This window comes from Podarcis raffonei, chromosome 13, assembly GCF_027172205.1.
Source record: "Podarcis raffonei isolate rPodRaf1 chromosome 13, rPodRaf1.pri, whole genome shotgun sequence".
Classification (NCBI taxonomy): Eukaryota; Metazoa; Chordata; class Lepidosauria; order Squamata; family Lacertidae; genus Podarcis; species Podarcis raffonei.
Window position 1 is genome coordinate 48766180 of NC_070614.1, and position 27166 is coordinate 48793345.

General features: G+C 44.9%; 1 protein-coding gene across 1 annotated transcript; it reads left to right on the plus strand.

Annotated features, from left to right (window-relative positions):
* Positions 1–27131, plus strand: LOC128399227 (uncharacterized). Its single transcript, XM_053360467.1, has 8 exons — positions 1–531; positions 2153–2485; positions 2815–3138; positions 4154–4486; positions 22584–22883; positions 24278–24610; positions 25356–25679; positions 26653–27131. Exons 1-8 carry the CDS (start codon positions 207–209, stop codon positions 26988–26990), a joined length of 2610 nt encoding a protein of 869 aa, XP_053216442.1. The 5' UTR covers positions 1–206; the 3' UTR covers positions 26991–27131.
* The last annotated feature ends 35 nt before the right edge of the window (positions 27132–27166 follow it).

Below are 27166 nucleotides of genomic sequence, written 5' to 3' on the forward strand. Positions count from 1 at the left end.
AACTCTCCATGAACTTGGGCACGCCCGAGAATCTTTCAGGACAATGCTCTACCCCAAATGAGACGAGGAGATCCTGTAACCCACACTCAGCTGATGGAATCATAGAAAAGTAGAATTGGAAGGGACCCCCAAGGGGCATCTATTCCAACCCCCTGTATTGCAGGAACACACAAGCATCCACATTGGCTGGACAGCGTATACTCAACATGTCTTTCTCTTTCATTGCAGCAAGTGCCACAGCCCCGACGGTCTTCCCATTGCCTCCCTGTAGCCAAGACTCCTCTACCGCCTCCCAGGTCTCCATAGGTTGTCTGGTCTCTGGCTACTTTCCTGAACCAGTCACAGTGCAATGGAATTCAGGAGCCATCTCCAGCGGCATCCGAACCTTCCCTGCCCTATTGGATTCATCCAGTGGCCTCTACACTCTCACCAGCCAGCTCACCATCCCAACCAGCACCTGGGAATCAGAGAAGATTGAATGCAAAGTCACCCATGCAGCTACCAGCTCTGAAATCACCAAGGAGATTGAGCGTGAGTCTGGCTGGGCCATTGTTATCTGCTTTCTTTTTGACCCTCAAATGGACACTCAATATGGTGAAAGAAAGGAAAGCGAAATACTTTGGTGGAGAGAGTTGGGGAATAGATGCAATATTTTTGGGTGGCGCTATTGTCTGGTAACGGACGCGGGTGGCACTGTGGGTTAAACCACAGAGCCTAGGACTTGCCGATCAGAAGGTCAGTGGTTCAAATCCCCGCAATGGGGTGAGCTCCCGTTGCTCGGTCCCAGCTCCTGCCAACCTAGCAGTTCGAAAGCACCTCAAAGTGCAAGTAGATAAATAAGTACCGCTCCAGCAAGAAGGTAAACGGCATTTCCGTGTGCTGCTCTGGTTCGCTAGAAGCGGCTTAGTCATGCTGGCCACATGACCTGGAAGCTGTACGCCGGCTCCCTCGGCCAGTAAAGCGAGATGAGTGCCGCAACCCCAGAGTCGGTCACGACTGAACCTAGTGGTCAGGAGTCCCTTTACCTTTACTTTATTGTCTGGTACCAAGGCACATTAAGCAGCCAGCACAAGAAATGGTCTCTGCCCAACATGGCTTACAACTGAAATGTGGGGGTTGGGGGACAGAGAGAGAAAGCTTGGAATTGCTCATTCAGTACCAGACGTGGGGTAAGGAAAAAGCAGGTTCAGAAGTCAGGGGCAAGTTGGAGAAACACCCAGAGGCAAGTTTTTTGAATGCATTTCAAGGTTTGATTGTTGAATTTACAATGATTCGTGGCTATTTATTTTTAAATTCTGTTTTTGCTGCTTTATTCTGGGAACAAAGTTACAAATATTAGTAGTGTACACACAGTGTTTGTTGCTGTGGGCATTCATGACCCCCACCTTTAATATCTTATATGAGTTGTCAAGCTGCAGAAGCAGTGGAGTGAATTAAGAAATGGGGGTGGGGGTGGATATTCCTGAGGCCCAATCGCTTGTAATGATGGAAGGAATGGCAAGGATTGATCACCCTGTGCTATCCTTTGTGCTGAAGCAGGCAAGGCAAAGCATGATAGCTAGAGGGGGGAGGCAAACTTTGAATAGGGATACAAAGTAGGAAAACAGTGCATTTCTGAGTGAGTGTTCAAAACATTGGGATCATGATATCAAAAGGAGGGAAGAATAGTAATAGGAGAACCAAAAGATGTCAATGGCAGACGAACTAGTGGCCACTTACCCTCCAGTCTTCTAACTAAGCGGATTCCTCTGTTTGGGTCTCAGGGCTTACGCTGAGTGGTAGACAAGTAGACAAGTGGCATCCTATCAAATCTGTCCTTCTCTGGATTTTGCAAAGCAGTTCTCCAGCCAAGTAGTATGTACAAAAATGCATCAACTAGGGGGAATTGTGCCCCCAAACCAATATATGATATGAATAACATAAAAATCCATCATATTGAGAGCACTGCTTAGCAAAAATGTTTATGTTATGCAAAATTGCATACAAAAGTTTGTATGTTAGGAGAAATTTGGATTAAAATGCACATGAGTAAGACCTTGTTTTTTAAAATAGTTGCAAACTGATGTGGAGAACTGGGAGAATAAGAAACTAAGAGGAAACCGAAACTGACAATTTCACCCATCCCTATCTCTCATGAATTATACCCTTCCAGGCTCTATTGCACTACCTCCAGTGGCCCCAGAAGTCCGCCTGCTCCATTCCTCCTGCAAACCCAGATCCAGTGATGCCACCATTGAGCTGATGTGTGTGATCTCTAGCTTTTACCCCAAAATGCTGACAGTGGAATGGCTGGTGGGTGGGCAAGCTGGGCTCCTGGCTTCATTCACTGAGCAGCCCAGGAAAGATGCCCACGGATACACCTTCAGCACCACAAGCACAGTCAACGTCAGCCAAGAAGACTGGCAGGCTGGGAATACCTACTACTGCCAGGTGTTCCACGAAGAAACCCAAACCAAAGTGAAAAGCAAAGCGAAGATATGTGAAGGTAGGAAAGGTTGACTGAGCTGGCACTTGTGTTTTCCTCTGTTTTGGTGGGCATGGACTGGAATGCAAAGGGGAGGAGGACAACTGCTTCCAGATTATTGAGAATCCTCTCATGCATGTGATAATAATTTCAAAACAGCCTCCTCCCTAATTTGTGTATATATAGCTGCTTTCAATTAAGGCCCATTAATTGACCTTACTGATAGTGTTGTTGTTTTCCATTTCTACACTGCCGCAAAGAGTGTACTTGTTGAGAGGTGCAGGCAAGCCGCTGAAACAGCAGAGAAGTGGGGGTTGGTTAGAGAACTAACATGAAGTTTGCGTCTCCAGATAATGCTGAATGCCCTTCCAGCGGCATTAATGTGCACATCATACCCCCCACGCCACAAGACCTGTACGTAAACAATGACCCCAAGCTCACTTGTGTGGTGGAGAATCTGGAAAGCGCAGATGGGCTGAAAGTCACCTGGTCACGAGCGGATACTGGACCCGTGAGCCCAGAACTACTGGAAGTGAAAGAAGAACGTAATGGAAGGTTCACTGCTACCAGCTCCCTCCCTGTCACAACATGGCTGCAGGGTGAGAAATTCACCTGCAACGTGGAATATCCAGGCTTGACTGCTCCCATCACTAAGACCATTGCCAAGACAACAGGTAAGGGGGGAAACAGAGTTGGTCTCCCATCATGGGGCTGGTGTCCTTGTGTTCCAGCAGGAAAGAGAATACTTAAACACACAGCACCACTTGGCTCATCTGCAATTTACACTGCAGACACACTTTGCAATTTCACACAGTCTGGTGGGGGTATTGTGCAGGTTTGCACAATCATTCTACACTTGTCTCTGCTCACAGGTTTTTATAGTGCTTGAAAACACACACCACTTGGCTCACCTGCAATTCACACTCGAAACACACTTTGCAGTGGCAAAGGAGGTCTGGAAAACCATTCCCCTTTGCTCACAGGTTTTTATGGTACTTGAAAGACCTGCAATGCATTTTTTTTTATTAGAAGGCAACTCTTGGACCAAGGGGAGGGAAGGGTGTGTCCCCCACAGGGGTCAGTGACTCTCACATAACAATTTTCATTCCCATAAGACTATTGCCATCTCCACTCTATTGATATTGTTTCTCCAGCATTGATTGAACCTAGATGAAAGATTGAGCCGGTTCTGTTGAAAGCAGTTCTTCATGCCCTTTCTCTGAAGGCCCGGTTCAAACATTGTGGAGCTACCTGGGTATCTGCTGTGCAGAGGTTGCTGCATGAGCATTGCAAGATTTTAAACTATGCTTGCCTTTCGACCCCCGGCCCTGCAGGAACTTGAACATACCAATAACTTCTCAGTAAAGGCTGGGATTCTGTGTGCTGCATGATATCCGTATATATATTGGGAAGCAGGGCTGTTGAAATCTTAAATCACTGCTATCTCATGTAGTTCAGATAATATAATTGGCCAGTTAGGGTAATTATTGGGAACATGCTGCTGCTATGAAGTGTGTGTGGACAGTCTGCAATGACCCTGTCTGGAGTACCTATGTTCAAGACAACAAAATCACAGTCTTTCCCTACAAGGCCCTCATTCTCAACATTGCATTCACTAATTTGGCTTAATGTTAATAATTGTTGCTTCCTCCGTTTCTCTCACACATTTCGCCCCCTCCTCTCAAAAAGGCACGAGAACCCCTCCCGGAGTGTTCCTCTACCCCCCTCACCACGAGGAAATCAACGCTCAGCCAGCAATGCTGACCCTCACCTGCCTGGTCACAGGATTCACCCCAAAAGAAGTTTCTATCCAGTGGCTGAGGAATCACAATGCCATGCCTGAAGACCATCATGTCAACACGCCAGTCATAAAGGACAACAAGAATGACTCCTACTTTCTATACAGCCACATGAAAATCCCATTCGCTGACTGGAACAACGGAGTTTCACACACCTGCATGGTTATCCACGAAGCCCTCTCCATGAAGTTCACCCAGAGGACCGTGGAGAAAACCCAGGGTAAAAAATGATGACCATCTCTCCTACGGCATTGCAACCTCTTCAGCCTCTCCCAGATTTTTTCTCTAGCATTGTTAGATAAACCCTGTGTAAATAATTTCCATGAATAAAAAGAGAACCAACTCAGATATATCCCATGTTGTGGTCATTTGCAGGGGAATCGATGACTGGGGTGGGTTCTGGAATGCAAGGAGAGAATGGATTAAGGGGGGTCTTCATGATATTGGAAGCAAAATGTATTCGCCATTATCAGAGCTATGCCATGGGGAGCAGGGAGGTTGCAAAGGTCAGTATATGTGTAGTTTTACTGCTCACAACAGGCCCTTGCTATGTCCCAGAAGTGAGAATGATTTGGTCCAAAGACATTCAGTGAGCTTCATCTAGTTAAGTGGTGATTTGAATCTGGGTCACATTCCACCGGACTCAAGTCCAGCATCTTGTCATTTACTCCACCCTGACTTCCATCTACACATGTCCACACACAGGAAGCTGCTCTCCTTTTAACGTCTGGTGCTGAAAATAACAAAGAGGCTGTTGTAACATTAAAGAGGAATATTTATGTACCCGTCTCTCCCACAAAGATTCTGTTACAGATCCCCCTCAACCCCATCACCATCAGTAGCTTTGCCCCGGCCTCAACTGCCCCATCAGTTCCTGGTTGGAATTATTGTTCAAACCATCCAATCATGGCAGAGGCTGCCGTGTTCACTGCAGGCCCAGAAACAGTATTATAACTCAGTGTTCTGTGTATTAGAAGCTGATAGATAATATTACAGCAGGAAAAGAAGCTATGGAGGACAGTGTAAACAAGCAAAACTGAAGCAGCAGCAGAGCAAGGGGAGCAGAAAATAAAGCAGGCGCAAGATGCTAACAGGGCTGAAATAGCTCATACAGAATCGACAGATTTAGATACATTGCAGCATGTGTGGGAAAACCATGAACCCATATATATAAAACAAGGGAGTGAAAATAAAATAAAAAGGCTGGGGAATGGCGGACATGATTGTAGAGAAACAAGAGCTAAATGCATTTTTAAACATATACCAATAGTAATGATAATGATAATTTTAAATCTGAAACATTCACCCAAAATCAAAGCCTCGTCTGCCTTCTTGATATGAAAATATACATATAATATGGAGAGACCTGCCCATATTAGAAGATCAGTGGGAAATTATTTTGCATTGCTCTTCCCTTTCTCCGTCTTCCCCAAATCAGGACCTATCTTACAAGATGTGGGAAGCTGACTTTCATTGAGTCTCATCTGCCCTCCTTCTCAGCCTAATGCTTGTCACTCTGACAAGCTCTTCAAGCTCCCCTTAAATCTTCTTATAGAAGGAGTTAAGAGACGCTGAGACAAAGGCATAGATCTCATTGCAGTTCTTGGCTGTGATCACTATTTGAAATCCTCCTTTTCAGAGGCACTGTGCCTCTGAATGCCAATTGCTGAAGACAAACTGACAGTGGAGGGTGAAGGTCTTCATGTGGCACCGGACCGGCCACTGTTGGACGTGCTTAGACAAGATCCTTCATCAAGGTTGCGCCTGTTCACATGCTCAGAGCAGACCCATTGGGATTAATGGATATGACTTAGGGCCATTAATTAAAACAGCTCTGCTCTGAGTAGGACTAGCATTGAGTGCAACTGATGCAAAGTGCACTCTCTACCTCAGAGCTAGAACCTCAGTCCAGCAGCAGGTACAGAGCTTATCTGGATGGAGGTGGAAGCACAGGTGTAGGCAAAGCATCCTGTGGGAAGTGAGCTCAATGGAGAGCAGCAGCAAAGTAGGCATAGGGCCAGAAAATAGTCAGCCGTCGTCTGGTACAACAGACATGCACACTCACCATTGAAACATATACCCTCCCTCCCCCATCAATTCACATTGTCTGGATTGTTGTGTATTTCAGTGAGAGAGCAGAGAATGCACAACACCTGCATTGCCTGAAAAACAGTTAATTTCTGAGGGCCAAACTAAAAGTGATACCATGGGAAGTCGGGCATTGGGTGGGGGGATGACGACTGTGGTGCACAGAAAGAGGTTTCCTCCTTCAAAGACTCCTACCATGGTATCTATAGAAGCTTATGGCAAATTACAACCACAAGGAATTATTACATTCATCAGGACTGCATATAAGATTACCTCCCTTTGCACAAGGGTCCTTAACAAAACTTGGCCCTCAAAGTGGCTATCTACTACTTAAAAACAGAAATATGTCAAATTCAAATAACACATTTAACCTAACATTATGCTTTATCAATGTTGTTTTAAATTGCACAAGCTGCCTTGAGTCCAGGCCTGGGGGAAAGGCATGATATAAATAAATTAATATAATAATAACAATAACAGTAATAGTAATAGTGATAATAAACCTAGTTTGACTCTAAATATGAATGAGATGGGCGAGCAAGCTGAGCCAAGCCTGGACAGATGGGTTCCTAGATCAGATGGATGAGGGGCCATGAAAGATTCTCAAAATATTCAGGCCACATGAATGGATTAGTCATACAGTGGTACCTTGGTTGTCGAACAGCTTGGCTCCTGAACAAATCGGCTCCCGAACACTGCAAACCTGGAAGTGAGTGTTCCAGTTTGCGAACATTTTTCGGAAGCTGAACGTCTGACGTGGCTTCCATGGCTCCCGATTGACTGCAGAAAGCTCCGACAACCAAGGTACCACTGTACTTTGTCAGGTGAGGATATGAGAGAGATATGTTAGGGAAGGAGTTTGCATGGTGTGCATGGCAGTGCCCAAAGTTGCAGAGTGGGGATATGTTCTCCAAAGAGATCCCCTCATAACTACCCAATCAAACACAAAAAATGATGAGCTGACTCAAAGTTTCACATTTTGGATGATGATCTTGAAAATCAAAGACGGAAGAAAATCAACTGTCCAAGCACACTTGAGCCCAGACATTCCTGCTTTTGGAAACTACAAGTGCCAAGGTCTCCACTCAACTGCTCCTGCTCTAGTTATGCTGCAAGACTCACATTTTTCTCTCAGCTTGTGTAAGAACTTCCCTGCTGATAACACTGGAAGGATGGAGAAGTGAGCAGGCAGGAGTTCAATAGAATAGATGGAAGAAATCACTGCCACAAGCAAAGGACAGCAATGAATGTACAGTGGAACACTGGTTCTCGAATGGTTTAGTTGATGAACAAATCAGCGCCCAAACGCCAAAAACCCGGAAGTAAGTGTTCCGGTTTTCAAACGTTCTTCGGAAGCCGAACATCCAGTGCAGCTGTCAGCTATTGTTTCTGGGGCGCCTGCACCAATCGGAAGCTGCACCTTGGTTTTTGAACATTTTGGAAGTCAAATGGACTTTCGGAACAAATTACATTCAAGAACCAAGGTACCACTGTAGAGACAAACACAAGCCCTCATGCAAAGAAAAATGCAAATTTATATGCACATTCATATAAATGGCTAGAGCCAACATCAGAGTGAACAAATATTTGACATACTGGCACTTCTTGACAGCTTTTGAAGATGGTAGATCAAAAACTGTGGTACTGGCAACTTAAGTTAACCCAGTATTAGATAAAAGTGTTTGCATCCAGTGAAACAAAGGAAGAAAGTAACAGAAGACATTCCAGAATGTCTCTCTCATCAGAATTAGAAGAGACCCCATATTTAAGCAGGAGCAGGTATTAGTCCAATTATGCTGCCAGGGTGCGGCCTCAGCCCTCGACATATGAAATGAACACATACCAACTTCCTTCCCACACCTACTCCCTGGTTACTCCTTGCTTCAATGTTAGCAGGTGGTCTGTTTAGCGTACTGGTGAGCATTCGGTTTGGTGCTTAGAACTCCAGATTCAAATCCCTCCTCAACCATGAAGCTCACTGTGTGGCCTTTCTAGACCACATTGCATGAGAAGTTTATCAGAAACAAGCTGATAAGAATTGGATGAACTGGTCCTTTAGGCAGAGTGCCAGGAAAGGGAGAGGGAGAGAGAGAGAGCTCTCCCAACAGAGTGAAGTTACTCTGTAGGACTAGGCACAAACATTGCACAGGGAGAACAGAGAGGGTTCCCAAAGATCCTACACCAAGCCACTATTGCAAAATTTAGATAATATTAATTGTTATAGAGGCCATAGATGTGTATAATGGTGTGTATAATGGATTTTGTAGTCTATGTTAGACTGGAAGAAAAAGGAGGAATAATAGTAATAGTTCTGTAGTAGTACAGAACCCATGATTCTATCATTTATATCATTAAGGGCAGGACAAATGGTAGCAGATAGAATCCACTGGGCAATGTGAATTTTTAAATGGCAACCCATAGCCTGGCTTTAAGTAAGGAATTGTCATAGTGGAATTGCACCGTGACAGAATTCCTACCATGTGGGTTTCCTACATCCCTACCTGCAATTGCAATTACTACAATGACAGGCAAATTTAGGAACAGATGCCTTCGGATTCTTGCAGCATGGGTGGATGACAAAGCGTAGAAATATGAGTGGTGGGTGAAGGAACGGCTGAAGTTATGGGATATTTTATGTTGAACACTGGAAATGATGTCTCTTTCTCCCCTCACAGAGACAACTGTGTCAGCAGATGTTGATTATAGTGATGAGAAAAAGGAGGAACTGGACAACTTGTGGGTGACCATCTTTGTTTTCTTCCTTCTCTTCATCCTCAGTGTTTGCTATAGTGCCACCGTGACACTGTTCAAAGTGAGTAGAGGAGAAGCGATACTACATATCGACACTTGCATCTTACATAAACACTGCAGAGATGGGGGGGAGACAAAATAATAATAAATATTTTTTTTAAATTTATACCTCGCCCTCCCTGGCCAGAACCGGGCTCAGGGCGGCTACACCAATAAAATTACAATAAAACATAATAGAGGGGGGGAGTTAATTAAAATACGGGTTAAAATATGGGTTAAAATACAATTTAAAATGCAGCCTCATTTTAGTAGTAGCCCGTAAATCAAAACCATAAGGGGAGGGAAACAGAAGGGCCAGGAGGAACAGCTCCGTCTTGCAGGCCCTGCAGAAAGATGTCAAATCCCACAGGGCCCTGGTCTCTGTGAAAGAGTGTTCCACCAAGTCGGGGCCAGTACTGAAAAGGTCCTGGCCCTAGTTGAGACCAATCTAACCACCTTGCGACTTGGGACCTCCAAAGTGTTGTTATTTGTGGACCTTAAGGTCCTCCGTGGGGCATACCAGAAGAGGTGGTCCTGTAGGAACAAGGGTCCTAGGATAAGGCTGAAATATTTGTACTGTTTATCGTAAATTAGTGAATGGTTCTGTGGAGGACTTAGCATATACCTTTACACTGTGTCAAACAGTCCATTAAAATCAGAAGGATGGATGAAGAAAAAGATTTGACTTGTTGGTTGGCAAGACAAGTTGAGGAATCGGAGGATGGGGAAAAGATGACAAGGAAAGATTTTATTATACATTGCCGAAAGGACGTAGTTCTTCATAGTTAAACGATGGAATTTGCTCCCACAAGAGGCAATGTTGGCCATTCAGCTTGGAAAGCTTTAAAAGAGGGTTAGACAAACTAATGGATAAGGTTAAGACCGACTAATACCCACAAGGACAATACAAAAAAAATTTTTTCCTTCCAGTAGCACCTTAAAGACCAACTAAGTTAGTTCTTGGTATGAACTTCCATGTGCATGCACACTTCTTCAGATACACTAGGTTCTTGCATTTAGTAAGAAAGAAGATATCAGTCTGTACCTGTGCAAATTTCTTGGTGAGGTTGATGGACTTCCATTTCATGCGGCTCAATGTGGTGCCTTCCATAGTTCCGGTTGCAGAAAGGTAGCCGTGTTGGTCTGCCATAGTCAAAACAAAAAAAAAAATTTTCAGTGTATCTGAAGAAGTGTGCATGCACACGGAAGCTCATACCAAGAACTAACTTAGTTGGTCTTTAAGGTGCTACTGGAAGGGAAATTTTTTTTTTGTTTTGACTATGGCAGACCAACACGGCTACCTTTCTGTAACCACAAGGACAATGTTTTACTTCCATTGTTGAAGGCAGCATGCCTCCTAGAACAACTTGAGCGTATAGCACCTTCAAGTCCTGCTTTGAGGCTTCCAACAGGGGCATCTGATTGGTCACTAATAACAAATAGAACTTGCATATTATTATTCTTCCATGCTCATGTCTGTTCTACGTCTTTCTTTATCCCCACCCTCACTCCTTCCTACAGGTAAAATGGCTCTTCTCTAGGATGCTGCAGCTGAAGAAGCAGCCACCAGGCCCTGACTATAAGAATGTGATCCAACGAGTGGCCTAGAAGCATCTTCCTGGGAGCTTGCCCTACACCTTGGGAGGTGCAAAGAAGAAGTCACTGGCTGGAGACAGGACTCCATCTCCAGTATAAACACCTTAAGTTTCTCTGTAACAGCCCAAGTTCTTCCCTGGCAAGTAGATATGAAGCCCTGTCCACTCAGGGACTTGTCATGTGAGAGAGGCAATTTTGCTAAAGCCTAGAGCACTGCACTCCCCAGATATCTGATTTCCACAGTCAAGGAGAGCGGAACCAGTTCTTCCACCTGACCTGCGATTGTTAAGCATGAAGGCAGACACACAGGCCTTGAGAAAGGTGCTTTGGCATGTCGACTTAGAAGTAAATCCTACTGAATTCAATGGGATGAACTTCTCAGGGTGCATAGGACTTCAGCCTTAGTGTCTTGAGCTACACTGAGTACCTTCACTCCTTACTTCCACTGCAACCTCCCCATTTCAGAGCTTCAGGCCTCCTCTCCACCCCATGTGAAATCCTATGCTGTGCCTGTTCATCCAATGTCCCTGCTTCACTAGCAGGCTTCCAGCCTCAGGAAGCCATGAGAGTCTCTGATCTATTATAGTCAGATCCACTTATGTACAGTAAATAAACATCCTTTAACTCTTTCCATATACTTAAACAAACCAATTTTATGACCCACCTACCACTACTGTGATCTTCATGAGACCCGCGACTAGCACTGAGGACATTTCTGCTATTTTCATATACTGTATTGCATGTTTTGTGGTCATAAATATATTTACTAGACAATAATAAAAACACAAATAAAGAAAATCGTCTTCTGAAGGTTTTTGTTTGTTTTTGTTCCTCCTTCACATACTTTCGGGAAGGAATTTCATCCTCTTTTGAAAATTCTGCCTGTTGTCCTTCATTCCCATAAAATCAGTGGCAGAGGAACCTAAAGACTCCAAGTTTTTGTTGGACCAGCAGTAACAGCCAAAATAACAAATGGTTGAGGATGATGGGTATTGTAGTCCAACAACCTCTGGAGGACCACAGTTTCCTCTGCCAGTTTGCATTACTAAGTGCAGAAAGTGTTGATCTGATGTGTAGAGATCTTTCCTATTCTAATTAATTCAAGAGGGTTCTGGAAGCTTCTCTGTGTGAAAGAAGCAAGCAGAAGGTTCATGATGTTTGGGTTATACCTTCAGATAATAATAATAATAATAATAATAATAATAATAATAATAATAATAATAATAAATTTATTTATATCCCGCCCTCCCCGGCCAAAGCCAGGCTCAGTATAGCTGAGTATAGTTGGCTTAAACTGGTTCTCTTATCTCTTTCTGTCAGGGTCATGCGGACTATAAAAACAGACCAGAAGGAGCCTAGGTTTCACTTTCACTTTGCATCTCTTTTTCTCCTAGTACAGTATGGGGTTCTGTATATGTGTTTAGTGTTAAGGCTTAGACTTATTGTAAGTTATTGTAAGTTTAAGTCATGTTTGCTGCAGCTGGATTTCTTATGGTCAGTGCCAAGCCTGAAAGTATTGGATTTGTGACCATTATGCTCATTTGCTTTCTGTAGTAGTAAAGCTCTGCTGGATGAAATATTCATCGTCTCTGGTCTATTTTTTGTGAATCCTACAACGTGTTTAAGGTTTTACTCTGCTAACTATACGTCGGAGTTCTGCTCTGGATCATATTGAGTAGAATTTCAATGACATCCTCCCCCTTTACTTACATCTTGGATTGCCTGCACTCCTACACAGAGCCACTTCTATCTGTTCCTTCAAAGGCTTTCTCAAAGCTCACCTTTTCCCTAAACCCCTTTGGCCCTTCAGGCTCATCCATGACTCAGAGGAAGCCAGATACTAGAGGAGAGAAAGATGTTTTTAAAAGCCTTCACGGCTCTTGTTTTGTAAATTTATGCCACTTTTACTACTGGGATGAAGCCTTGACAGGCTCCTGTTGTAATGCAAAAAGAAAACAAACCCATGGGACATTTCCAACACTCATGAAGCCTGGGATAAACCTTTCTACTTAAAAGGCTTATTGAAAGAAGAAAGCCCTTGGGTGCCCTGTCATAATATGTAATGGAAAGAAAGTCCAAAGGGTAGATACGACCTCACAAATGTCCCATTTTATATTGTATGGAATGAATCTCCAAATAACATTGTCTCTACAGGCGGCCCTCACCTGCAGAACACTTGGTGATCATTTGGGACAATGCAAAGGGAGTAAAACTATAATACAGTGGTACCTCGGGTTACATACACTTCAGGTTACATACGCTTCAGGTTACAGACTCCGCTAACCCATAAATAGTGCTTCGGGTTAAGAACTTTGCTTCAGCATAAGAACAGAAATTGTGCTCCGGCGGCGCAGCGGCAGGAGGAGGCCCCATTAGCTAAAGTGGTGCTTCAGGTTAAGAACAGTTTCAGGTTAAGAACGGCCCTACGGAATGAATTAAGTACTTAACCCGAGGTACCACTGTATTCAGCTTCAGGAAACAAACTTAGCTTGGGCATTTCTCTGCTATCACTCTTTGCATTTCTCAGTTTCTAGTCCCACCGATGCAGTGGTGGGAATCACTGTCCTTTGAGCCCTCAAAAATGCCCCAAAGGAAGATTGTATTCTGCCAAGTGCCAATTAGTTACTATTTAAGGGATATCATTCCTTATATTCACAACTACCAGGAAGTTTCCATACTTTCCACAGGTGCCAAAGCCAACTGGATGGCACCAGGTTGAAGAAAGCTGGTTTTAAAACGTGTGGGGTTTTTTAATCCCATCAGAGACTTCCAAATAAAACCCCACAGCCCTCTCTTTACTGACTGGCATTTTCCATCATCCCAAACCAGCATGAGAAGGGTGATAGGAGTTGCAATCCAGCAACATCTGGAAGGCAGAAGACTGCTACCACAGAACACCACAGAGCACTTAAAACACATGCAACTCCCATTGCGTGTCGAGGTCCCCAGGGCCACCCCAATAACTCACACATCACAGAATTTTTGTTTAAGGTTTTTGGCATAATTTTGGCCACAACTTTATTAAAATACAAAAAAGGTGAGTGGTTGCTTAGGCATTGGTTGTGACTATCTGCCCCCACCATGGGGGACAGACTGACATTCTGCATGAAGTCAGAATAGGGGAATACACTTGGGGGTAGCGTCGGAGCAGGGAATCTGCCCTCAGCCCTCCCCAAATGCAACCAGGAGCTCATTGCTATGGCCCGAGCCCCCTTGACAGAGTGGACAAGCAATAGTTAGCTCCTGATTCCTTTAACGAAATCCCTTGCACCAGCAGCATTAGAGGGGCAGGCACAGCCAATCCATACTCCTCAACTAACCAAACCATAAACCAATGCCTAACCGCAACATTACAAGTTGTGACGATTTGCTACGCAGTAGGCAAAAACCAAATGGCCCCAGCCAATCAGCTAGATGGACAAAATTCCTACCGGGCCCCTGCCCCAAGAGCAGACGACCCCATGACAGGCATAGCAAGGTCAAAGCGAACAACCCTAATTCTAGGGAGGGGGGGCGGGCAATCCGATGCACAGGCGAAAAGAGGAAGCCCTAGCCTCGTGCAAGGAGTTTTAGCATTTCTGGCTGTCAATCAACAAATGGCAACATTAACTTCATCCCAACAACAAGGGAAGCCCCAATCGCATCAGTGGCCAACGAACAATTAGCCCGCCCCCAACTTTGGACTGTCCATGAAGGAGAACACGCTTTGGTTGCAAAGTAATAATGGGGGATATTTTTGACTCAGTGACAAAGCTCTGCATATATGTTTATAATGAAGAAATGTTAAACAACCTCTGTGGCGGAGTTGCTTTGTTATGATGCCGCAAGCCTGTGTAGCAGTGGTGACAGCTACTGAGAATATAATAATAATAATAATAATTTATTATTTATACCCCGCCCATCTGGCTGGGCCTCCCCAGCCACTCTGGGCGGCTTCCATAAAAACCAAAAATACAGTAAAATATCACACGTTAAAAACTTCCCTGAACAGGGCTGCCTTAAGATGTCTTCTGAATGTCAGGTAGTTGTTTATCTCTTTGACATCTGCTGGAAGGGCGTTCCACAGGGCGGGCGCCACTACCGAGAAGGCCGTCTGCCTGGTTCCCTGTAGCTTTGCTTCTCGCAATGAGGGAACCGCCAGAAGGCCCTCGGCGCTGGACCTCAGCGTCCGGGCAGAATGATGGGGGTGGAGAAAGAGGCACAATCAGTGCCCTGTGAGAAAGGTGGTACATTTAATTAACTGGTAACTAATAAATGATTAGTTTAATTAAGCATGTTAGGAAGTAGAAACAAACGTTTGGAATTCTTTTCCTTGGCCACGTTAACTCCAAATTTTGCTACATCATAGCAAGTGAAAGTCTGGATTTTGAAAACAAGTCAACACAAACAAATAAGAGCGGGGAGAAAGGGAAGTTGTGTGTAGGCAAAAGTTTCATTGTTTAATATCTTTATATCTTATAAAGCAAGGTGGTTCGCGCGTAAGATTAAGCCAAACCATGGCCTAGCTCATTGCAGCATAGAGAGAAACGTGATTAAGTTTAATTAACTGATAATGAATAGATCCTTAATTAATTAAGAATTAGGTAAGTAAGTGAAAACAATTGGCTGGAGTTTTTCCTTGGCAAGGTTAACGGCAACAATTTTTGCTATTTCACAGCCCTATGTATCTCAGGAAATAAATGCTTGGATTTTGAAAACAAGTCAACACAAACAACCAGGGGTGGGGAGGGGAAGTTGTGTGCGGATGAATGTTTCATATGACCAGTTTTGGATCCCAATTATAGCCCCTAGGCCTCACTCAACCATGCTAAAAAAATTATTTCAGAACTTCATGTCAGCTCCAAGGACGTCATAACTGTAATTTCTTTTTTTGGCTTCTTTTCTGAGAGCATGATTAGGGGGAAAATCTCTGAAGCCCCCATTAGAACAGAAATGACATCCAAAGGGAAACAGGTGGCAGGTCAGTAGCAAAGGACCACTTGCTTCAATCAACTCCAGACTTTGGTTGGGTGAGTAAGAAAAGGTTTGATTATGTGTATTTTGGAACTCGCTCCGCACAGAAATACATCCAGCATCTTTACACTTAAAGTATTTTGTTTTGAGGGACCCAACTCTACAATTCTATGGTTCTATGACTCACCTTTTTGTGGGATTTATATTGTTCCATTTTGCTTGATGTTTTTGTCTTACCTGTTTTATCATCGTAATGGTTTTATCTGTTTTAGAAGTGCGTATCTTTTTGTTTTCACCCGCATTGGGACCTTAAGGTGAAGGGCAGGTAAGTAGCATTATAACTCAATAAATCATACTTTGGGGCTCTGGAAAGATCGAAATATAGATAAGCCAGAGGAAGGGAATTTCCGAAATCAATCCCTGTCTCCAGGCACAGGGTGACTGAAAACAAGCCTAGGAACATGGACTAGCATTTCTCAGTGGGCTTTCAACCTCGGATAAAATGTAAGGTATAAACGTGATAAATAAATATTTGTGTTTTAGGTGTCTTGTATTCAGACCTCCCAACTGAGACTGAACTGTAAGGCTTGCTTGCCTCCACCCTTCAGCTGGGCATCTCCAAATCAGGCACCAGCTTAATGTCAGTCAGTTGGAGCAGGCGGAAAGGGTAGCCTAGATCCATCCCATCAGCTTCCCTGGAGATAAGCAAGGAGTGTCTGGTTTACTTACCAGAAACTTGGCATGTGAATGCTTCAGTGAGAGCAGATGCACATGAACCTGATCCAAGTACTGAGGGAAGCTCCCTGCAGAGCAAGAGGCCTTCTCAGATGGAGTTATTTGCCATCTTGCCCTACCCTAAGTGCTGCCCTCCTCTCCATTACATATTTAAGCTTACAGAAGCTCTTGTGGGGTGGAAAGAGCTTCACCTGAAAACCTGGACCAAGCCAGGTTCATAGAATCATAGAACTGTAGAGTTGGAAGGGACCCTGAGGATCATGTTGGGATATGCAGCTGTCCCAAACGAGGACCAAACCTGCAACCTTGGTGTTATCAGCACCACGCTCTAACCAACCAAGCTATCCCAGTCAAGAGATCTCCGATTCCCTGGCAAAACACCGGCTTGCTTCAACGAAGTTAGTGTGGAGTAGTTACAGGTAGGTAGCCGTGTTGGTCTGCCAAATTCAAAATAAAATTAAAAAAATTCCTTCCAGTAGCACCTTAGAGATCAACTAAGTTTGTTATTGGTATGAGTTTTCATGTGCATGCACACTTCTTCAGATACCTTGCACATGAAAGCTCATACCAATAACAAACTTAGTTGATCTCTAAGGTGCTACTGGAAGGAATTTTTTAATAGTGTGGAGTAGGTGAGCTTCAATGAACCTGAGACAGAAAAAGTGGGCTACTTTAAAAGCTTTTCCCAGATTTATCCTCCCATTTGGGAGGTTTTTCACTTCCTGTGTGAGCATAATGTTCCGTGTAGCCATCGGAGAGAAAGGTAGCAACCTCTCCGGAAGGCTGACAATTATAAAGAAAATTCTTCCCCTCCTAGCTGAGCGGGGTGCATGTAAGAATCTGCTGATGAGCAAATGGACCCTGGATGTCTTCTTGGAGTTGGGTGATCAGGTGCACTGTTGCCACCTCATCCTCCCAGATGGGTACCAGTTTTCAAGGAAGCTGACAGGGAGCACGGGAGATATCTGAAAGTCAGCCCCAAGCCTAACATTCAGCTAGGAGATCGCCGAGCTCCCCCGGTAAGTGTTAGGTTTCCAAGAAGCTGCCAGAGTGGAAGGGGCTTGCCTGACCTCCTAGATGAGCACAGCAGGCTCCGCTGAGCTACACAATAAGCTGCCCTAAGCCTGGTGCTTAGTTGGGATTTTCAGCTTTGAGAAACCTGACCTGGGGCAGGTTAGGTACCCAAGCTCAGCTGGGACATTCCTGCCCTCCCAGGTGAGCAACTGGCTTCACAAAGCTGTCAGCAAGCCAGGGGGATACCAGAAAGTCTTTTGCAGCCATGATGCTCAGCCAAAAGATTTCTGACCTCCCAGGAGAGTCCCAGGCTTCAATGAAGTGGGAAGGCAGTGAGGAGGCTACCTGAAAGCTTGCCTGGAGCCTGATACTCAGCTGTGAGAATCCTGGCCACCCACCTTCGCAGTATGCTTCAAGGTAGCTTCCTGGAGGGGAAACCGGGAGGAATATCTGGAAGAATGATTTTAAAATGAAAGATTCACGTGGCTCAGCTCTAGGCTTCGGGGAATCTGGTTTGGAGAAAAGGGCTCTCTACCTTAGCCAGCCTGGTGCTCAGCTGGGCAATTGCTTGTCTCCCAGCGGGAGCATCTGGCTTCAGGGGAGTCACCAGGGAGCAATGGTTTCCAAGTCTTTGGAAGCAGCTCTGGGCTAACTCCAAAACAGCAAGCGCAAACAAGCAACCAGAAGGTTGAAGAAGGAGGGCTCTGAGGAGCCGAGGCTCCTGGGTCCTGCTCTCTGCTCCAAAGGTCGGGCGGAGGAATGCTCTTTGGAGGAGAAAGACCCCTTCCCAGGCATTGTCAGAGCTGAGGCAGGCAGGACCCCTGGATTCTGGCTGGAGTGAACTGAGGAGTAGGACAGAGCAACTTAGGGCACTTCTGAAAGCCTAAACTCTCCATAGCTGACTTATTCCTACTCCCAGGAAAACAGGTAGGGGAAACAATCTTGTTTTAGCTTGGGGAGGGTAGTGTTGCCAAGTGGTTTAGAGCAACAGCAGGACTGGGATGCATTTAAAAAGGGGTAGGATTGGCTCCTGTCCCCATGGAGGGGTGTGGAGCAACAAATTTGAAGCCCCAGCTTTGGAAAGGAAAGGTAAGCTGGAGCAGGTGAGAGCCAGGGCTCCTGGGTTCTGTTCTCAGCTCTGGGCGAGGGTGGGAAGGACTTTGTTTTGACCCAAAATTTTCAAGTTCCATCCCTATCTAAGTCAGGTTTCCTGAGTTATAAAGCAGGAAGAGGACATTTCCAGAAGGCTTATCTGTAGCTTGTCAAGAGGCAGCGTGGCTCTGAATGCCAGTTGCTGGGCAATCACAAGTGGGGAGAGCACTGTTGCGCTTAGGTCCTGTCTGTGGGATTTCCATGAGCATGTGGAATGGGATGATGCACTAGATGGACCATTGGCCCAGTCCAGGAGTATGCTTCCTATGTCATGTTTGAAGGGCCCTAGAAAGCCATAGCAGTGGGGTGTTGAGACCCAGCAGCTGTGGGTTGTATGTCAGAAGGAAAGTTAGCTATGGCAGTCTAGAATAAAAGGAAGCCCAAGCTTTGTAAGGAGCGTGTTTTGTTTGTGCAGGGAATTGGGACTCCGCCTAAGCTCTTATGTGAACATAGGAAGCTGCCTTATACTGAGTCAAGTCATTGGTCCACCTAGTCCAGGGCTATCTAAACCGACTGGCAGTGGTTCTCCATGGTTTCGTTCCTGGTTGTAAGTAGAGATTCCCTGAACCAACTAGGCTGCAATGGGTTACAAAGCACCAGCGTTGCCTATTGGTTTAGAGCAAGACAGCATATCGGGAGCAAAGTTTTTGGCAGCTCTGTTTAGGCAGATGGCTCAGATGTTCAGAGCACATCTTAGTAGGAAGGGGGGGATTTAATGGCTTAGAGTGCTCCTAAGGACTCAGCCAACCATTGCACAGAAAGTGGGGGTGCTTCAGCTTAGAGAGGAGTCCCTTCCACACCTCAAAAACACACCTTCAAAGGAAATGGAGTACAAAGTTTGCTTGGGTTCCTGCTTTCTATCTGCAACATTCGCAGGGAAGGTTAGCCAGCAGAATAGGTTTGCCTTGGGAAGAGGATTGTTCTCCTAAGAAGCATTCCTGAGTTCTAAAAGATGGCTGAGAGCTGGAGGGTTGAGGGAGGGTGTGCAAGCCAGGACCCCAGGGTCCTAGTGCAAACTGGTAGAGAAGAGAGAAAGTGGAGGACAGCAGATCAGCCGGCTGGACACAGACAAGCCAGACTGTCTGGCCTCTGCTCCAATGAGTTATTGCCAAGTGAGCTGGGAACCAGGATTTCTGGGTTCTAGGGCCAGCTCTGAAAGCCACACTGAGAAGCCAGAGTCTGAAAATGGAGTTGAGATGGATGTGGGTTGATGAGACTCCTCAGTGAGAGGCACTGTTGTGTAGCGGTTAGGGTGTCTTGTAGGACCTGGGTGACCAGGGTTCAAATCTCCACTCAGCCATGAAGCTCATTGGGTGACCTTGGGCCAGTCACTCACTCTCAGCCTAACCTATTTCACAGGGTTGTTGAGAGGATAAAATGGGGATCAGAACTATCTACGCCATTGTGAGCTTGCTGGAGGAAAGGTGGGATAGAAATGCAATCAATCAATCAATCCTCAAGTGGCCAGGTGCAAAAGAGGCAGGGCTCTTGCGCTGTTTATGATTGCCTAGAAAAGGGGATTTCAGCAGGGGAATTTTTGTTGGCAGTGAGACTTGGCAGGGGCAACGTTGCCAGGGAGTGAGGATCTGGCCAGCAGGAGGGCAAGGGACTGGTGGGGATTAGGGTTGCCGCCTGCTTTTCTGACTCTACTTCTGTACCTGTAACAGTGGTCTGAGAGGCACAGAAATTCTGCAATGAAAGTGTATCCTGGCGTCAAAATTTTCTCCTGCTAAATTGTGCTTTGTGTGTGTCAGGCACTCACAAAAATGTGCCAACCCCAGGTAGAAAGACAAGGTGGTTTTCAGCTGTGGGACACAAGCAGTGCAAAGAGGGGGTATTAGTAATAGTATTTAGTATCGCCATCAGCTGGTGCAGTTCAAATGTTCTCTACCACCAGTTGCTTGTTGTTGTTTTTCCATTTTTCTTCTTAAAAAGTTCTGCTGAACAGTTTTTCCATTTTTCTTCTAAATGCTTCTATTTGCTCTACCTTTTACTGAATACAAGAGGGTGGTAAACAGGATGCAGGACATCTGGGCAGATACAGATGGTGCTGAAATAAGAGGAAGTGAAACAGAAAACAGAGCTAAAACAGGCCATGAATGTTGAGACCTGGTTGATGGTAGTTAAAATGCTACCTAGGACAAATATCTGGATCTTCATCTGAAGTTCATTTATAGGCCCAAATGATCCTAGGAAATGTGCTTTTGAAACCAAGCATGGTGACTGAAGTATGTGTCTGCTCTTCTGCTTCTGCACATTAATTAAAAATATTAAACCACTTTTATCTCCTCAAAAGACTTCAGTGAGAGTATATACACACCATGGATTTAAAGCACACTCTTAACCCAAAGAATTCTGGGAACTTTGGCCTCACAGAACTACAATTCCAGGCACCCTTAACAAGCTTATTCTCAGGATACTTTGGGAGAAATCATGTCCCCTAAATGTATGGTGTTGGAGTCTAGCAGTAAACAATAAAATTCCATTAAAAACTTTTTAAAAGGAGCAACAATTACAATAAGAATCAAAATGCACCCAGTAAAACTTTCAAAAGCTAGCACGTGTGCGCGCGCTCTCTCTTTCTCTCTCTCTCTCTCACACACACACAGAGCAGCAGCAGCAGCTAATGTTTTTGCCACAATTTTAATTCCATGTCTGCTAAATTTTCTAGTATTTGGCATTGGAACAGGGCCAGTTTTTAAAAAGGTGGGGAGCTCTAAGTAAAAAATACATATTTTTGTTCGTATGATGGCTCTAGCTGTTTATAATTTAGAAGCTACTGAGCCATGCAAGATTCTTCTTCAGAATTAAAGTCACCTTCTGGTCTAGTGGCCACAGAAACACATCCCTTTCCTGTAACCCACCCTTCTGAGTCCCCCCTGTCCCCCGCTAATGTTCCACTGATCCTTCCGCATTGCCACAGAAGCATGTCCTTTTCTCACAGACAGGACCCCACCCACTTGTCTCCCATATTTAATTTCATATGTTAGCTTAAGGGGAGAAATATTACCTTGTCACAAAGCTATGCACAATCACTTGGCGTCAACTAATTAACTCTGTGGGGTATACTTCACAGTGACCCTTTGTAGGATTGCACTGTAAATGGATGTCAAATCAAATTATAGTAGAATCCCATGCATGTTTCCTCAGAAGTAATACCCACTGTGTTCACTGAGGATTATTCCTTTGGGAAGTGTGTACAGCATCCTTTGGGAAGTGTGTGCGGCCTTAGAGTTAGTGGTTGTTCAAGGTTGGATCATGTATTCTACATGTGTGAGAGTATATGAGTGGCTTTTTAATGGATTAGTTTAGAACATAGGGAGAGTTATGTTGGATGAGGCCAATGCCTCATCTAGTCCAGCATAGGTTTGTCCTCCAAGGCAGATAATTTTGTCAAAGGTTGTTAATCAGGTCTGAGTGTTTTCTCCATAGAACTCAGCACTGTAAGGTTTTCAAACCTCACAACTGTGAAAATAAGCTTGAAAGTGGTTGGGCAGTGCCTGGGAACAAATCTTGGAAGGTGGCATAAGGGTGCGGAATATGCTTCTCAGCAGCTTCCTTGTCCCTGGGATGACAAGAAACCGCAAGTCAAATTATGCAATAATTCCAGGTAGCCTTCACAGCTTTTGACCAGGACTGAACACCAGATTCACTTGGCATGGAAGTGAACAATACAGTGGTACCTCTGGTTATGTACTTAATTCGTTCCGGAGGTCCGTTCTTAATTTGAAACTGTTCTTAACCTGAAGCACCACTTTAGCTAATGGGGCCTCCCACTGCTGCCGCTGTGCGATTTCTGTTCTCATCCTGAAGCAAAGTTCTTAACCTGAGGTACTATTTCTAGGTTAGCGGAGTCTGTAACCTGAAGCGGATGTAACCTGAAGCGTATGTAACCCGAGGTACCACTGTATCTTGTTTCCCGCTCTTGGCAAGGAGACACAAATGCTTGGCCAAGGAACAGGTTGTCATCACATCTTTTTCTTCATTTGCAGCATCTCCCACAGCCCCAGTCATCTTCCCATTGTCCCCCTGTTGCCAAGACCTCGCCACTGCCTCCCAGGTTACCGTGGGCTGTCTGGTCTCTGGCTACTTTCCCGAACCAGTCAAAGTACAGTGGAATTCAGGATCCTCGTCTGACATCCGGACCTTCCCTGCTCTATTGGATTCATCCAGTGGCCACTACACTCTCAGCAGCCAGCTCACCATCCCAACCAGCACTTGGGAATCAGAGAAGCTTCAATGCCATATTGTACATACAGCTACCAGCTCCACAATCAACAAAGAGATTGGACGTGAGTCTGGTTGAGCCTTTGTTATCTGCTTTCTTCCTCCTTCAGTGTTTGTTGGGTGGAGCAGAAAGAAATGAAATATGGATTGTGTGGGTGAAGGGATGGATAATGATTGCAATATTTTTGGTCCTACCATCTGACTTTTGTATCCTCAGAAGCAAACTGAGCACTACAGAGAACACTCACAAATATTGTGGGTTGTATCCAACCAAATTCTAATCAAGAGTAGACCCACACATTGAAATTAAGGAACCTAAATCGGCCATGCCCATTAATTTCAGTGGGTCTGCTGTAAGTATGACTACCAATAGATACAACCCAGCGAGATCAGATGTAAGGAATCCTTGGCCCTCCAGATTTGCTGAACTAAGACTCCGAATTGACCAGTCTTACTTATGAGAGTTATATTTCAACAACATCTGGAGAGCCAAAGGTTCCCCACATGTGCCTGTGATAGACAAGACAGCAGTGGGAAGAAAGGATTTAGAATTATCCGGTTAATAGTGATACAAATTTAGGGAAAGTCAGGTTGCACCATGACAGATTGTAGTAATAGGTGTCAAAATTCACACACACACACACACAAATGCACACTTTCTTATATTAGTCTTTTTAAACAACAACAACAAAGGGAACGGTGTATTTAACATATGTGATCTCATTTCAACTGTTTATACAACAGTTTACCAGCGCTGTTAGTGGTCCTTAGGCCTACTCAGAACTGACAATGAAACAGAAGGAGGAACTGCCCTCCACTGTTCTCCTTGGCACTGGGCGCAGCAAAGTGGAATTTGATGTTTAAGAAAATAAGTGGGTTTAGTGCAGGGATTCAGAGGAGAAAGAGGAATAAGCTTGATTCACTGTTATACCTTCTCTGGGAAAGGCTAGCATAAAGAGAGAGGGAAGTGAATACAGGAACCAAAGGGAACTAATGGCAGGTGAATTAGAAGCCACTCACATTTAGGGATGGGGGGGGGAATTCAGTTCCGTTTGCATTTCAATACGAACTAATTCACACCACCTGGAATAATGCACAAACAGAAAGCCCATTCTCCTCCTAAATTCATGGTCCTCTGAATTTTGTGATGCAGTTCCCCTGCCCAAAAAGTGTGCAAAAATATACAAAAAATACATATATTCATTAAAAAACAGTGCACACAAATGCATTATGTTCAGGAAAATTGTTTCCAGACTGTGTATTTATTCAGCAAAATTGCATACAAGACATGAATATTAAGCACAGTTTGTACTAAAATCCTGGCTAATTCTCAACTAAATAATGTAGACATACAGAGAACTCAATTTAAGTTTGGGGAAATGAGACAGGTGGTTAGGTGCACCGTACATCATTAAAATACAGGTATTCATGTGACTCCCTATACTTCCTATTCTTCCAGCCTGTGAAAAGAAAGATCCCGTAGCCCCAAAGGTCCGCTTGCTCCATTCCTCCTGCAAGGCCAGCTCCAGAGATGCCACCATTGAGTTGATGTGCGTTATCTCCAACTTCTACCCCAACAATGTGACGGTAAATTGGCTGGTGAGTGAGAAACCTATGTCGCAACCCTCTTTCACTGAGCAGCCCTGGAAAGACAGCCATGGGTACACCTTCAGTGCCATCAGCACAGTCAACATTAGCCAAGCAGACTGGGAAGATGGGAATGTCTACGTCTGCCAGGTGTCCCACACAGCAACCCAAACTTCTGTGAGAAGCAAAGCCAAGATCTGTGAAGGTAAGAACTCTTGACTCAGTTCTGACTTGGTTAGGTTCGGGTGAAGTGGGCATGGACTGAAAAACAGAAAGGCCAAGAGCAAGGGGCTACTTCCATTTTATGGTGGAATGACCCAGAAATACATCCACCATGGTCCTTTGCTATTTGGAATGGCTTTCTCCAACCTTTTGCCCTACTGGTTTATCTGAGGTTTTACCTCCATTTATCTGGAACTTGAGAGACTGAACCAACTGGAGGCAGGACTCTGTGTCATAGAGGAGGGCACCAAGCCAGTTTTCCTTTGAAAAATCTTGATAGGTGGCTTTTTCGCGCACTCAGATTTCTCCAGTTTAGAGTACATGTTTGTCAGGGAGTTGAGAAAACACTTTCTCTTCTTCTGCTGGAGGTAGTTTGGCTTGATTACTTGTGCCACCAGCTGTAAATCTCTCTATGGCACACTGGTGTTGAAAGTGATCCATTGGGGAATCTGGGGAATGGGCAAACACACTAGTTAAAGGGGTGCAAGTTCCAAAAACAACAGAGAACTGGGATTATTCAGCAATGGTAGAAGGTGCTGGAGTTGTTCAAGGGAAGGAAAGGGACTGACAGGAACTCTCAGGTGAGCCAAATGGGGAGCCTGGACTCACTTAGCTGTAGAGCTACTCTGAAAGAGAAGCAAGCAGAGCAGGATAAGATTCTGTGAGCAGGCTGGGAGGGAAATGGTGGGAGGAGACTTGGGACTTGACATGGGTTTTTGCATTCCCAGGCTCCTCAGGAACTCCCCTCAAAGTTTTCATCCTACCCCCAAGCCCCAACGACCTTTACATGGATAAGCAACCCAAACTCAGCTGCATGATAGTCAACTTAGAGAGTGAAGAGGAAGAACTGGAAGTGACCTGGTCACGGCAGACAGCAGGAAGTCTAACCCCTGAGCCACTTGCATGGAGAGAGGAGGTTAATAACACCTTCACCGCATCCAGCTCTGTGTTCATTTCCGCAAGCGACTGGTTGTCAGGGGAGACTTTTATCTGCACAGTGCAACATCCATCCCTGCCTCAACCGAAAACAAGAGAGATTAGCAAGAAGAAAGGTAAGCGGGAAGCAGGCCTACTCTCCCCTCTGCAACTGGTGTCCCTAATTTCCCTCCAACCTCCTGAGCAGGAAAGAGATTACTGGAAATGCATATCAATGTAGCACCATTTAGAACAAACACAAGATACCAGTGTGGGCAGTGAGATCTGGCAACGCAAAAAAAATAAAATTCAACATGTTGCAAGTAGTTTGAGGGGGGCATAGTTGCTTGAGGTCCCCACAACCGTCCCACCATCACCTCAACCCACATGCAGTGCTTTAAAAAACCTGTATAGCATGATTTGACACTTGTGACAAGAAAAGTTGTACCACATGGGAAATGATGCCTCTAGCATACTGGCTTCCACCCCATAAAAATGAAGTCTCTATTCCGTGTGATAACTTTCCATCTGACTAATAATAATAGTTGTGCAACATGTCCTGACGTAGATGGACTATTGTTGCTATTATGTACAATGCAGTTATAAACATCATTGTAACCAAGGCCCATTTCGCACCTTTAATCTGCTCTACAGGCAGCTGCTTGAGTGACAGCTCTGGAGAGGCAGCGTCAGAGAACCAGCCTCCCGATTCTGTCTCAGGGCAGTTTGGGGGGTCCTTGTGTGCTACGAAATTTCTGTATACGCCTGAGAAAAGGGGTGATGTGAATGTCCTCTAAATGGCACATTAGTGGTGTGTTTTGTTCATTCACCACAGAGAAGCCCAGCAAACATGTCAGGGGGTTTTCTGAACCATTCAAGACATGTAGCCCAAACCATGTTTCCCTAAGCCAAGAATGGGAAACTTGTGGTTCTCCAGGGATTATGGGAGTTGTAGTTCAGCAATATCTGGGAGGCTACAGGTTGCCCATACCTGGTGCAGAAGCCTTTGTATCTCTTCCGTTCCCCAGCTCCCCACACTGTTTCCACTAATTTGACCTAAACGGAATAGTCATTTTCTTTTTCTCTTTCTGTTTCCCTATGCATAACAAGAAACCAAAGAAGCTCCAGGTGTGTATCTCTTCCGCCCCCATGATGATGAGCTCAGGTCTAATGGCCATTATGTCTCCATCACTGCCCTGGTGAGAGGGTTCAAGCCCAGTGACATCTCCCTGAAATGGCTCAAGAATGGGAACCCTCTGCCTGAAGCTGACTATCTCAGCACCCCTGTCTACAGTGATGGCGATGGTTTATATTTCTTGTTCAGCAAGCTGAAAGTCCCCAAAGCAGACTGGAACAGAGGTGATGCCTATACCTGCATGGTTGTCCATGAAGGTCTGACCCTCAAGTTCATTCAGAAGACCATTGAGAAATCCCGGGGTAAAAAATGAAAACGGCCTTCAGCCAGCATTGCGACCCCATCGCCCTATGGCCCCAGATTTTTTTCTCTCTCGAGATTCTTAGACCAACCCTGTGTAAAAAATCTCCATGCAAAAATGTACCCAATGGCTGAATAAAAAAAAAAGAACTCATCCAAAGACTGTCATAGATATCTATTATTGTGGCT